The following is a 12567-nucleotide window of genomic DNA, read 5'->3' on the forward strand; positions in this document are numbered from 1 at the left end:
TTGGCCTGGGGCAGACACCTGGCTTGGGAGTGTCAGCCCAATAGAGGCTCCAGGTTATCCACAGATTCCAGGGCCTGGCTCCCAGGGGGTGTTCCCAGGTCCCCAGGAGGGTCACTTGGGGTCCCGGAGCGCATAGCCCTGGCGCCAGTCCCCTGCGCCCGCGGGAGACAGACGGCCAGCGCCCGCCCACCCGCCGCCAAGCACTGTCACGTTCCAGCGCCTGACTCAGGCCGCGCGGGGCGGGGAGCTGGGAGGCGGCGCCGGAGCCCGCCTCGGCCCGGAGGCGGCACCAGGAAGCGCCCGCCCCGGCCGGAGCCGCCATGTAACCGGCGCCGCCCGGAGCCGAGTCGCGCGGGCCCCAGCGACCCGCCCGCCATGGGGGACGAGGATGAGGACGAGGGCTGTGCCGTGGAGCTGCAGATCACGGAAGGTGGGGCAGGGGTGACCGGGGGTGCAGGCCGGGTGATGGTTGCTCAAGCCAGTCGGGAGGGTTCCTGCACTAGCTGGGCTCATTTGCCCCCTGTGCCCGCAGCCAACCTGACCGGGCACGAGGAGAAGGTGGGCGTGGAGAACTTCCAGCTGCTCAAGGTGCTGGGCACGGGAGGTGAGGACCCTCATCCACCGGCAGGTGTCCCAGGCAGGGTGCCCTGGGCCTCTGGCCTGCACACCCTCCTGGGCTGGGCCAGGCCACCGCAATGCCCCCCACCCTCTCCTGGCACAGCCCGCCTTGCCTGCCTCGCCCTGCCCTGCCTGGGTTTGCGTGCCCACTCCCAGGGCTGCTCCACGTTGACATCGCTCCTTCCTGGAAGGGCCTCCCAGATTTGCCAACACTCTTGGAGGCTTGCAGCCCTCCCATGCGATTTCACAGCTCCTCCCCTTGAGAGATATGAGAGCCCCCTCTCCGCCTTTGCAAACTCCATCCCTCCCCTGTCTGCACTACCTCTGCCTCCCTTCCTTGGCTTTGCATCCTCTTGCATCTGTCTGATCTTCCACAGGTTTGCACATGCCCCGCCCCCACCCTGTGCTGCAGGCATCTTGGAGTCGTGTGCCCTCCAGCCTGGTTTGCACATCCCCTCCCTGGTTGTGCTCCTGGGGGTGTGCAAACCTTTTCCTAAGAAGGCTTTGCTAGCTTTTTGCACATCTGTCTCCCCCAACTTGCACACTCTCCTGGGTTGGCATCGCCTCCCACCCTCACCAATCTGCACCACCCTCCCGCTCACTGCCTACCCTCCGCCCACTTGCTGCTCCCACAGCCTACGGGAAGGTGTTCCTGGTGCGGAAGGCGGGCGGGCACGACGCGGGGAAGCTGTATGCCATGAAGGTGCTGCGCAAGGCGGCGCTGGTGCAGCGTGCCAAGACGCAGGAGCACACACGCACAGAGCGCTCCGTGCTGGAGCTGGTGCGCCAGGCGCCCTTCCTGGTCACGCTGCACTATGCCTTCCAGACTGATGCCAAGCTGCACCTCATCCTGGGTAAGGGCAGGCACCTCCCAAACTTGGGGGCCATGGAGGCAGGTGGGGCCACCCATGGGGGCCGCTTCTCAACTTCCACCACCCCACCCAGACTATGTGAATGGCGGTGAGATGTTCACCCACCTCTACCAGCGCCAATACTTCAAGGAGGCTGAGGTGCGCATGTACGGGGGTGAGATCGTGCTGGCACTGGAACACCTGCACAAGGTGGGTGGGGACCTGGCCACCTGGCCACTGCTGTGGGCCTGGGTCTGGGCCTTAGAAGGGGCCTGCAAACATAGCAGCCTTGGCTGTCTGGGGCATGATGGCCTCCGTGGGGAAGGAGGTCTCCTGGAAGGCAGGCCTCAGCACTGCCTGGTGGGGTCTCCTCCCCTGGTGCCTCCTCGAAGGGGCTTTCCTCTCACAGGGAACTTGGGGCTGTCTGGTGGGGCCATGTTCACCAAACTTCCTCAAATGGAGACCTCATGCCTTGGCTCCCAAAGGCGTCATGAAATGGGGCTCCTTACATGGGTTTCCTCTCCCTGGGACTTGGGGCCCCCTCCCCTGGGGCCTCTCCATGGAGTCCTCCTTCCTTGCTTTTACATTTTAAATGGCTTCTCCTATCCAATGGCCCAGATCTGCCCAGGTCCCCCCTGCACTGGACATCCCCTGACTGCAGGGATGGGAGCTGTAGGAGCAGGATGGGGGGTGTTGGGGAGGAGTCCTTACTTCCCCCTTGCTCCTGCCAGCTGGGCATCATCTACCGAGATCTGAAGCTGGAGAATGTGCTGCTGGACTCCGAGGGCCATATCGTCCTCACGGACTTTGGGCTTAGCAAAGAGTTCTTGACTGAGGAGGTGAGTGAAGGGCAGTCTCTGCCTGCTGCACCCCAAGCAGGCCTTCCCCTCCTGGCTCCTGCTTCAATGCCTGGCTCTGTGTTGCTTGGGGCTGCAGAGGTGAGTAGATCCAGGCCCTGCCTTTGGGAAGTTACCACTGCTCCAACCCTCACAAGTCCAGCCAGTCTTCCTCTGAGCCTTGGGGGCAGCTTGGTGTCCAAACGGGTCCTCTTACCCTCCCAGAAAGAGCGGACCTTCTCCTTCTGTGGCACCATCGAGTACATGGCTCCTGAAATCATCCGCAGCAAGTCGGGCCACGGCAAGGTGGGTTGGCAGTGGAGCGGGGTGTGCAGAGGTGATGCCGGGGTGGTCGCAGGCCCTCACCCTGGCTCTGCCTGGCAGGCTGTGGACTGGTGGAGCCTTGGCATCCTGCTCTTCGAGCTGCTGACTGGGGCCTCGCCCTTCACCCTGGAGGGTGAGAGGAACACGCAGGCTGAGGTGTCTCGGTGAGCGGGGCTGGAAGCAGAGGGTGGCTGAGGGGCCTGGGCAGGGCTGGAGGGGGGCTCGCTGCCCCTGACGCCCCCCCCCAATCCTCCCAGACGGATCCTGAAGTGCTCCCCTCCCTTCCCCCCCCGGATCGGGCCAGTGGCACAGGATCTACTGCAGCGGCTACTTTGCAAGGACCCTAAGAAGCGGCTGGGTGCAGGACCCCAAGGGGCACAGGAAGTGAAGAACCACCCCTTCTTCCAGGTGAGGCTCCTGGCTTGCCCCCATACCTCTGTGCACACACTGGGGCCGGGCTATTGCTCTGGGTTGGGGGACACTGGAGGGATGGTCTGAGATGGGCCAGTTTCACTTGATTTAGAAAACCAGCCAGGTAAATAAAGGTGCCCAGCACCTTGAGCAGCTGGAAGTTCTCCATGCCCACCTTCTCCTCGTGCTCCGTCAGGTTGGCTGCGGGCATAGGGGGCAAATGAGCCCAGCTAGTGTAGGAAACCCTCCCGACTGGCTGGAGCAACCATCACTCATCTCTGTTGAAACTTGGAAGATGTGTTCTTGCGGTAAAGAATTCTAGTTTCACTGCCTGTCAGGGCTGGCAGGGACTTGAGAATGGATTCATTGGTTCTTTCATTGGATAGGTTCAGAGAAGTGAGGTGACCTGACCAAGATCACACAGTAAATGTGTAAAGCTGGGAACAGACTGCAGGTCTCCAGTCAACCCCAATCAGTACTAAAAGTCACACTTATGACTCTTAGAATCCACTCAGGGTTTTGGTCTTTGTCCCCATACAGTCTTTGTGCCTGTACTTCAGCGGATGCATCTGAATCGGCTGCATGGGTTTTGTTCACTTACTAAAAGCACATACCTGTTAGGGTGCAGTGTAGAGTGAGTTCTATCTCCTCGTGAGACCTCGCTAGCTCGGACACTGTGCATGGCCAGTGTCACTGTCTAGCAGGACCCTATGACAATGAACACCTGTGTTTTGGCCCTTTGCTTGCATTATTTCACGTAAGCCAGAACCATCCTGAATATCCTCATCTTTGTAGATGAGGAAACTGAGGTTAAGAGAGGTTAAGTAATTTGTCCCAAATCGCTAAGCCAAGTGATGGAGCTCAGATTCAAATCCAGGTCTGGGTGACTTGAAGGCCCATGCTGTTAATTGCTATGTTCTGTTTACATGTGGGTATTAGATATGCCCCCTTTCTGACACAGTAACAAAAGTATCCATGTATAGGCACTTACTGTGGGCCAGGCATCAGTTACCCTTGCTGTGAGTGCCTTCTCCTTGAATCTTCCCAGCAACTACTGCCTGGAAGAACCCTTAGAAAAGCTTTCTGAGACAGGAATCTAAGTCTCTGTGATGAAGATATCCCTTGCTGTGAAGCCAAGCTCAATTAGAAAAAAAAGTTCCTCTGTACTTAGCCTGTAGCCTCCATCCCCAGGATTGCCTCATGGTACAAGGTGACTGCTGGAGCTCTTGCTATCTAGGCTGCTCTTCAGGCAGGATGAAGGAGGGGAAGGGCAAAAAGGGCACTTAACCAACATTTACCCTCCTCTTGAGGCTCTTTCCCTGGATTCCTACCTTGTAATTCTTGCTTACAAGTAATTGGTCACTGCTAACTGCAAGGAAGTTTGTAAAATACTGTTTTTTAGTTGTGTACATTGCTTCCTGAAATAAAATTGGGGCTGGGGCTATAGTTCTAAGGAAGATAGGGAGAATGGATGTTGGGCAGGCAATGAATGGGCTCTGTCACATTGGTTTAAACATAAAAAGGCATGTTTTAGCTCCCTTAAATGAAAAGTCCAATGGAAAGTGGCCTGCTTTCAGGCAAAGCTCAATCCAGGTGCTGAAATCTATGTTATTAGGAATTTCTTTGTCTCTTGGTTCTGCTTTTCTGCACAAGCACCTCATCATTAGACCCTGAGGAGCTTCCCAGCAGTTCCAGGGCCATATCCTCCCAAATTTAAGTCCAGTAGAAGAGATTTGGGGGTTTTTTGCACATCAATTCTCTTAAAAGTCCCAGAATTAACTGAGTGTGGTGGAGGGGTGATTCTCTGAGGGAAACAGGGATTCTGTTATCAGAGGAAGGGAAACAGAAGTCCTAGAGGCAGGAAGAACAGCTTCCCACCCAAATGCCAGAGACCTTTGCCTCACTAAGGAGCTGCCCAATGAGGGTGGCCTGAGTGGACAGGGTTTTCCACTTCCTGCCCTTTGACCCCCCATCTCATTCCTTTTCAACAGGGTCTGGATTGGGCTGCTCTGGCTGCCAGGAAGATTCCAGCCCCATTTCGACCCCAGATCCGCTCAGAGTTGGATGTGGGCAACTTTGCAGAGGAATTTACCCGGTTAGAGCCTGTCTACTCACCCCCTGGCAGCCCCCCACCCGGGGACTCTCGCATCTTCCAGGTGAGTGAGAGCTCACAGATCCACAGATGTGAGGGAGGCAGGATGCTGACCTGTGGGCACTGCACAGGCCCTGTGTTCTGATCAGGACTCAGCATCTTCCCCAGGTCTCTCCACTCTTAGGGTACCTAGAATTGTCAGTCATAGAGGGCACTGTGGCAGTATATGTCTTTGAACTTCCTAGTTTATCTCTAAATTTCATGTTAATTTCCCTTCTTCTCCATCATACTTCTTTATTGTTATGTAAAAATACTGTTTTCAATTATTTACTTGTTTAAGTGGACACCTAGGAGGAGATGCCTTGTTTACACTGTGGCTTTGCATGTCCCTTGGCATACCATACCACATTACTGGAGGCACAGGCACCCTTCACTTGGGGGGATCACTGTGATGAGAAAAGTAGAGTCATAGACTGGTGGGGGGACAGACATGGCCCCAAGCGATCACAGAACAAGGTGGAATAAAATGTCCACATATCCTGTGTGCACCAGGATACAAAAGTATCATCCCCAACCACTCCAGTTCAGGGTCTTTTATCTGCCCCCGCCCTCCTTCCTGCTGGGTCTGGCCCTTTGGTGACTCCATCTGCACCCCAGCCCCCAGTGCCCATACACCCCTAACAACCCCGCCTTCCACCAGGGATACTCCTTCGTTGCGCCATCCATCCTGTTTGACCAGAACAATGCGGTGATGACAGATGTGCTGGAAGCATCTGGCGCTGGAGACCGGCCTGGCCGGGCAGCAGTGGCCAGGAGTGCCATGATGCAGGTGGGTTGGGCCAGGGTGGGGAGAAGTGGGCTTGGGGGCACCTGGGCTTCAGGACTCTAGACCTGGCTTCACCAGGCGCCCGCTGTGACTTCGGTGAGGTCCGGAGCTTCTCCGAAGTGGGGCGTGGCATGGCCACAAGGCTCCCCGGTAGGACTTCTGACGCGGCCCCTTCGCCCCCAGGACTCGCCTTTCTTCCAGCAGTACGAGCTGGACCTGCGGGAGCCCGCGCTAGGCCAGGGTAGCTTCTCCGTGTGCCGCCGCTGCCGCCAGCGCCAGAGCGGCCAGGAGTTCGCGGTCAAGATCCTCAGCCGCAGGTGGGCGGGCCCGGCAGAGAGGATTCCGGGAGGGCGGAGCCGGAGGTCAGCTGTCCTGACCTTGCTTGCCCTGCCCCCAGGCTTGAGGCAAATACGCAGCGTGAAGTGGCTGCCCTGCGGCTGTGCCAGTCGCACCCCAACGTGGTGAAGCTGCACGAAGTGCATCATGACCAGGTGACGCCTTGCTGGGTTGGGGCGGAACGCAGGGACGCTGGAGGCTGCGCATGGAGGGCGGGCGAGGGTCGGGGAAGAGGACAGGAGGTGGGGCCTAAGGGCGCGTGGGCGGGGCCTGAGGGTGCCTCAGGGTGCCTGAGGATTCGGAGGCCATGGAGGTGGGATTTAAGGGGAGTAGGGCCTGAGGACCGGAAGGCGGAGTTGAGGATGGCCAGGGGAACGGAATTTGAGGGCGTGAGGGGGAAGTAGGATTTATAGGGGAGGGGTTTTAAGGTGGCCAAAGGGACAGGGGCCTGGAAGACAGGTATAACCTAAACCGGAGCCTAAAGAGTTTCTCAGGGTGGTCTTCAGGTCAGAGCTCGAACATGGGCGGGGCCTGATGGTGACGGCGGGCGGGCAGGGATCGGGCTGGTGGATGGGACCCCGCCGGGTCGATAGGTGGTGACAGTGACTCAGGTGGTGACCGAAGCCCACTGCGGCGCCCACAGCTGCATACGTACCTGGTTCTGGAGCTGTTGCAGGGTGGGGAGCTGCTGGAGCACATCCGCAAGAAGCGGCACTTCAGCGAGTCCGAGGCGAGCCAGATCCTGCGCAGCCTCGTGTCGGCCGTGAGCTTCATGCACGAGGAGGCGGGCGTGGTTCACCGCGACCTAAAGCCCGAGGTGGGCGCAGGCCCTCGGCAGACTGGGAGGGCTTCGGCGCGAAGGGCCAGTCTCTGACGGTCGCCCTGCCGCCCCCATAGAACATATTGTACGCCGATGATACGCCCGGAGCACCGGTAAAGATCATCGACTTCGGGTTCGCGCGGCTGCGCCCGCAGAGCCCCGCTGGACCCATGCAGACGCCCTGCTTCACGCTACAGTACGCGGCCCCCGAGCTGCTGGCGCAGCAGGGCTACGACGAGTCCTGCGACCTCTGGAGCCTCGGCGTCATTCTGGTATGGGACGGGATCCATGGGGAGATGTCAGGAATCCTCTTGGTGGGGGTGGCACGGTTTGGTCAGAGGCTGGGGTCAGAGGTCGTCCTAATCCGGAGGCGGGGTCGCTGGGGTGCTGAGGGCAAGGCACACGAGTATTAGGGGTTGGAAGTCAGAGTTTATCACTCATGGGCCTCAGGAGTTACCCTGGTGGAGAGGGTGAGTGGTCCTGCGGTGGGCTGAGTCAGTTTCCTGGCCTCCATTGACCCTGGAACCTGGACTAGTCTCTCTTTTCCTTCTTCCCACCCAGTACATGATGCTGTCGGGGCAGGTCCCCTTCCAGGGGGCCTCAGGCCAGGGCGGGCAGAGCCAGGCGGCAGAGATCATGTGCAAGATCCGCGAAGGGCGCTTCTCCCTTGACGGGGAGGCCTGGCAGGGCGTGTCTGAGGAAGCCAAGGAGCTGGTCCGAGGTGCGGAGCCGGAGGTCACAGACCATGTTTGGGGCGGGGGACGCCATGGGGTTATGGTGGGACAGGGATTGCCACTGGGTCAGGTATCCTGGTGGGGGACCTGTCGGGGAGGCGTGGGGCTGTTAGGATCTCCCCACAGCCTCTACACTCGGCCCGGTCCCAACACTTCCTCACCCGCCTCGCCTCCAGGGCTCCTGACTGTGGACCCTGCCAAGCGGCTGAAGCTCGAGGGGCTGCGGGGCAGCTCGTGGCTGCAGGATGGCAGCGCGCGCTCCTCGCCTCCCCTTCGGACGCCGGATGTGCTGGAGTCCTCTGGGCCGGCTGTGCGCTCGGGGCTCAACGCCACCTTTATGGTGAGGGGCGGGGCCTTCGGGTGGGGGACTGAGCCTGGAGAAGCGGGGCCTCTGGGAGGTGACTCCGCAGAGTCCAGAACGGTTGAGTTCATCTGAGTCCTGGCCTCTGGTCGGCCGGGGCCCTGACCTTTGAAGAGGCTGGAAGCCAAAGACCTGTTGGCCCTGACCTAGCGGGATGGGAGGGAGGGTCTGGGATGGGGGCCAAAGTTAGGATTTGGAAGTCGAGGCCGGGCCGGTGGGACTTCCCCTCTCCTTTCCGCCAGGCGTTCAACCGGGGCAAACGCGAGGGTTTCTTCCTGAAGAGCGTGGAAAACGCGCCGCTGGCCAAGAGGCGGAAACAGAAGTTGCGGACCGCCGCCACCTCCCGCCGCGTCTCTCCTGCGCCAGCCAGCGTCCCCGGCCGGGCCCCTGCCGCCAAGGGAGCCCCCAGACGAGCCAACGGACCCTTGCCTCCCTCCTAGCCCCGGCCACTGTGACCCCCCCTCCAAGGGACTGTGATCCGGGAGGCCGTCTTGCTGCCCCCAGGCCTCTCGCGTCGGCTCCGCCCTACCCCCAGGGATCGTTACCCTTCGCTCCCATTCCCCTCTTTCTCCCCACCCCATCCCAAGACAGAGCAGAAGTATTTTTATAAGCAGAGAATTTTTTTTTATGTCTTACCAGATAGAGTTAGAAATGCAGGGAGGGAGGGGGCCTGCCGGGGAGTGACGTGTGGGGGGCCCTCTGCCAAGATACTGCCTCATCTGGTGGAAGGAACTTCTCCCCCAGGGGCTGCTCCAGCAGGGGAGGGCTCCTCCCCCATTTCTAAGCACTGAGTTGCCACAGGGAGAAACTGGGACCTCTCCCCTGCCCTCCCCTGAGGTCCTGCTCTTGGGAGGGGGCACCCCTTCAAACTGTCACTTTATGGACTGTCTGTGCAATTACGTCCACCAAAGACCTGTGTTGGGGGGCCGGTCAGCAAGAGGCCCTGGGGGACCCCCTGAAGCATTTCTGCCTCACTTTGTGTCACCTGCTTCTCCCCTATTGGGGTTAAGGAAGGAAGTAGGTGACCCACTAAAATGGGAGGCCCCCTTCTCACCCATCCCCTCCCCTTTGGCACAGCTGCCCTTAGCTGGGTGGGGCCTTGGGGGTCTGGGCTGGGCATCCACAGTCACTGCCTCAGCCCATCCAGGCTGTGCCTTTGACTTTAAAATAAAAGTCCACCCAGTGCTGTGTGTGGCATCTGCGTGTGTATGTGTGTGGGTGTGTGTGGGTCAATGGGGCCTGGAGCCTCAGAGAGGAGAGACAGGGCAGACCCTGCCTGGTACCAAAGATGGTTCCATTTGTCCTCGGCATTTGAGAGGAACAGTAGGAGGACCAGTCTTGAGTGTATCTGACAGCTCTGTCATGTATCGTTTAGGATTCTCCTGATTGTTAAGTAGAAAACCCGATCTAAACTTGCTTCAGCCCAACAGGATTTTTAGTCTTTTTAAACTATACAATCCTGGTGTGCCTTCAGGCAAGGCCTGATCAGGATGCAAACACCTGATCAGGATGCAAACACATGATCAGGACTCAGCTTCCCTGTCTCAGCTTTTTATTCTTTCTTTCTTTCTTTCTTTCTTTCTTTCTTCCTTCCTTCCTTTCTTCCTTTCTTCCTTCCTTTCTTCCTTCCTTTCTTTCTTTCTTTCTTTCTTTCTTTCTTTCTTTCTTTCTTTCTTTCTTTCTTTCTTTCTTTCTTTCTTTCTTTCTTTCTTTCTTTCTTTCTTTCTTTCTTTCTTCTTTCTTTCTTTTTTGGTGTTGTTGATGTCTGGAGGACTCTTCTTTTGGCCCCAAGATGGGTGCCAGGTACTGCCGGAAGGCTACAGGTTGAAATCTGGTGATAGTCTTTGTTTTAGCATTCTCCTCAGAAATCCGGAGATGAACCCTGATTAGATCTGTTTGGGTCAGGTGCCTATCCTGAACCAATTGCTGTGGCCAGAGATGCAGTGTGCTGATTGGCTTAGATCTAGATCTTGGCCTCCCCTCTGCAAGCTCATTGGGTGGAGAGCAGGAGAAGGCGTGGACGCTAGAGAGAGGTCAGTTGGACAGGGCTTGGTGTCTGTCAGGAAGGGAGAGCTGGGGAGCAGCTCATACCCTTGGCTCTGACAGTGGTCAGAGTGCCCTCTCAGGGACGGTGTGAGACTGCCCTTGTGTCATCCCTGCTGGGTGGTTGTGGCCATCGGGCAGTTTGGCCTAAGCACCTCTGCACACGCCAGCTCAGGGCTGTTTGTCCCTATAGCGCAGATGTCCTGAGACGCCCCATCTTCCACCCCTAGGCCTGCCTGGACACCATGCTGGGCTGCCTCCGGGCCTTCTCTCCCCATAACCACCCTGTGGGGTCATCTCAGAGTGGATCTCTCCTTCTTTTCTGAGGTTTGCCTCCTAGAGGAGGAGGTACCTGGAGGCCTGGGGACAGGAGCCCAGGCCCCAGAGATGCAGATGTCAGGGCAAAGCCAGGCAGGCCTGGTGGGCGAGTTGGGCCCTATGGATGTGGCTCAAACACAGTATAGGGTGTGGGGACACCCAGATGTGTCCCATCCTATGGAGCTGAAGGAGGATGGAAGGGCCCAGGAGAAGGTCCCCAGGAGGAGGTGGGGAGGGGAGAGCTTTTCCATTTCTGACTCCTGTTTCACTGGCCATGTGACTTGAGCAAGTCACCTAACAGCCCTGGGCTTCCCTGGGTCATATGGCTTTTAGGATGAACTGGAGAATGAACAAATGTGATAATATGGTCATTTCACCACCAAATATTTACTGAGATTTACTGAGGTCTTCCAGGGTTCAGGGACCGGCCTGAGCGTGCTACCTGGGTTCTCTCCACAACTAGCTGATGAGGAAAGCATCGTCTCCACCTAAGAGATGAGAAACATGAGCGTCAGTGAAGGTCAGGACCTTGCTGAAGGTCAGGACCTTGCTAAAAGTCACTCAGCCAGAAGTGTCTTCCGTCCAGTGCTCTGATTCCAAATTTCCCTCAAGCACAGGAGATCTGCAGTGAGGATGGGCTTTAATTTTACTCTAATTCTGGACGTTTGGAGTTTTTAAAACTTTGTTTCTATCATAAATGTAGCAGGTACAAACAAGGTTGTACATAAATCTGTGCATTTATTTTAAATGTGCATTTAAAAATAGCTTTATTGAGATATAATTTTTAAGTTGAGATACAATTCACATACCATATTATTCACACATTTAAGAGTACAGTTCAGTGATTTTTAGAATATTCAGAGTTGTGCAGTAATCCAATTTTAGAACACTTTTTTCACCACCAAGAGAGACTCTGGACCCATTGGCAGTCACTCCCCATTTCCCCTCAACCCTCCAGCCCGAGGCAACCAGCCATCTAAGTCTTGTTTTGTAAATTTGCCTTCATACTTTGATATATACTTTGAAATATATTTTCAAATAATCCCTCACAAATATTGTCCTGGAATGCAATCTCAGAAGCAGGGTATGAAATGTCCCATTTCATTACATGCTCACAAGCACTGAGTGTTATCATTTTAAAACCTTCGCTACTTTGATGGGTAAAAAATAGTCTCTCATCTTTAATTTCCTCACCTTTCATCTCACATGACTCAAAACCATGCTAAGAAAGGGGTCTTCCTGGTCTCATTTCATCGGATTCAGAGGATGGGAATAACCCCGAGGAGGGAGCCTGTTGCTTGGAAAGGGCCCGAGGTCAGAGGAATGAGCAGCTTTGATTTGAATCCTGCCTCTGCCCCATGTGGCCAGGGAGCCCACAGGGGAGAAAGATGTGACTTAGGCTGTAGGCTGGACGAGGTGTGAACCAGCAGAGTGGGCAGGGAGAGGGTGGCCAAGGGCAGGGAGGTGGGGAGTTCAGAGGCAAGTAATCAGGACCAGCAGTCTGGCAGCCTGCTTCTACACCTTGACTTTGGCCTCTGACCAGCCCAGCCTTATGTGGAGTCTGCCTCTTCCGGGAGAGCTGGGAGGGCTCACCTTTCTGCATTGGGCCTTTAATTTCACTCTTAAATGGCCTCTGAGGGCAGGCTTGGGCTCCCAGCTCTGTTAAAATGCTGATGCCCCTGAGAAGGCCTGGCAGCTGGTAAACATTCACCTCTCTCTAAGTCACTGTTAACTAACTGCTGCTATAACTGAAGTTCGAGGTGCTGACTTTGAGTTTGTGCCCTTTGAAACCACCATTTGACTCCATTTGACTCTGGGCAAGTCTCCTAACTGTCCCTGAGGCTCTCAACAAGAATGTAGTAGGGTTTGCAAACTGGCACCTATGCCTGGTCTATAGAGACATTTTTTGGTGGGGGAGGGGCAGATGCTCATGTTTTAAAATGAGAAAATGCATATGAAAGCCTGGATATTTAACTATGATTGACAAATTAGAAGGG

General features: G+C 56.5%; 1 protein-coding gene across 4 annotated transcripts; it reads left to right on the forward strand.

Moving 5' to 3' along the window:
* Positions 1-270: 270 nt before the first annotated feature.
* Positions 271-9406, forward strand: RPS6KA4 (ribosomal protein S6 kinase A4). 4 transcript variants are annotated; one of them, XM_032489724.1, is made up of 17 exons: positions 271-430; positions 533-604; positions 1254-1472; positions 1564-1679; positions 2201-2308; positions 2531-2611; positions 2690-2793; positions 2887-3037; positions 5032-5196; positions 5833-5961; positions 6142-6275; positions 6356-6449; positions 6938-7111; positions 7192-7386; positions 7676-7835; positions 8025-8188; positions 8452-9406. In XM_032489724.1, the coding sequence occupies exons 1-17, from the start codon at positions 376-378 to the stop codon at positions 8647-8649; spliced, it is 2319 nt and encodes a 772-aa protein (XP_032345615.1). In that variant the 5' UTR covers positions 271-375; the 3' UTR covers positions 8650-9406. The 4 variants fall into 4 exon arrangements, with proteins under 4 accessions (XP_032345615.1, XP_032345617.1, XP_032345616.1 ...); XM_032489726.1 differs by having other exon boundaries at positions 1564-1628; XM_032489725.1 differs by having other exon boundaries at positions 6163-6275; positions 8452-8649.
* Positions 9407-12567: the final 3161 nt, after the last annotated feature.

The sequence above is a fragment of the Camelus ferus genome, chromosome 10 (assembly GCF_009834535.1).
Source record: "Camelus ferus isolate YT-003-E chromosome 10, BCGSAC_Cfer_1.0, whole genome shotgun sequence".
In the NCBI taxonomy this organism is placed as follows: Eukaryota; Metazoa; Chordata; class Mammalia; order Artiodactyla; family Camelidae; genus Camelus; species Camelus ferus.

Excerpts from the sequence above, each read along its gene's own strand:
- RPS6KA4 (XM_032489724.1), top strand. The coding sequence starts at position 376 with ATGGGGGACGAGGATGAGGACGAGGGCTGTGCCGTGGAGCTGCAGATC. Across the intron at positions 605-1,253 it reads CAAGGTGCTGGGCACGGGAG|CCTACGGGAAGGTGTTCCTG; the intron begins GTGAGGACCCTC and ends CTGCTCCCACAG. Across the intron at positions 5,197-5,832 it reads GGGACTCTCGCATCTTCCAG|GGATACTCCTTCGTTGCGCC; the intron begins GTGAGTGAGAGC and ends GCCTTCCACCAG.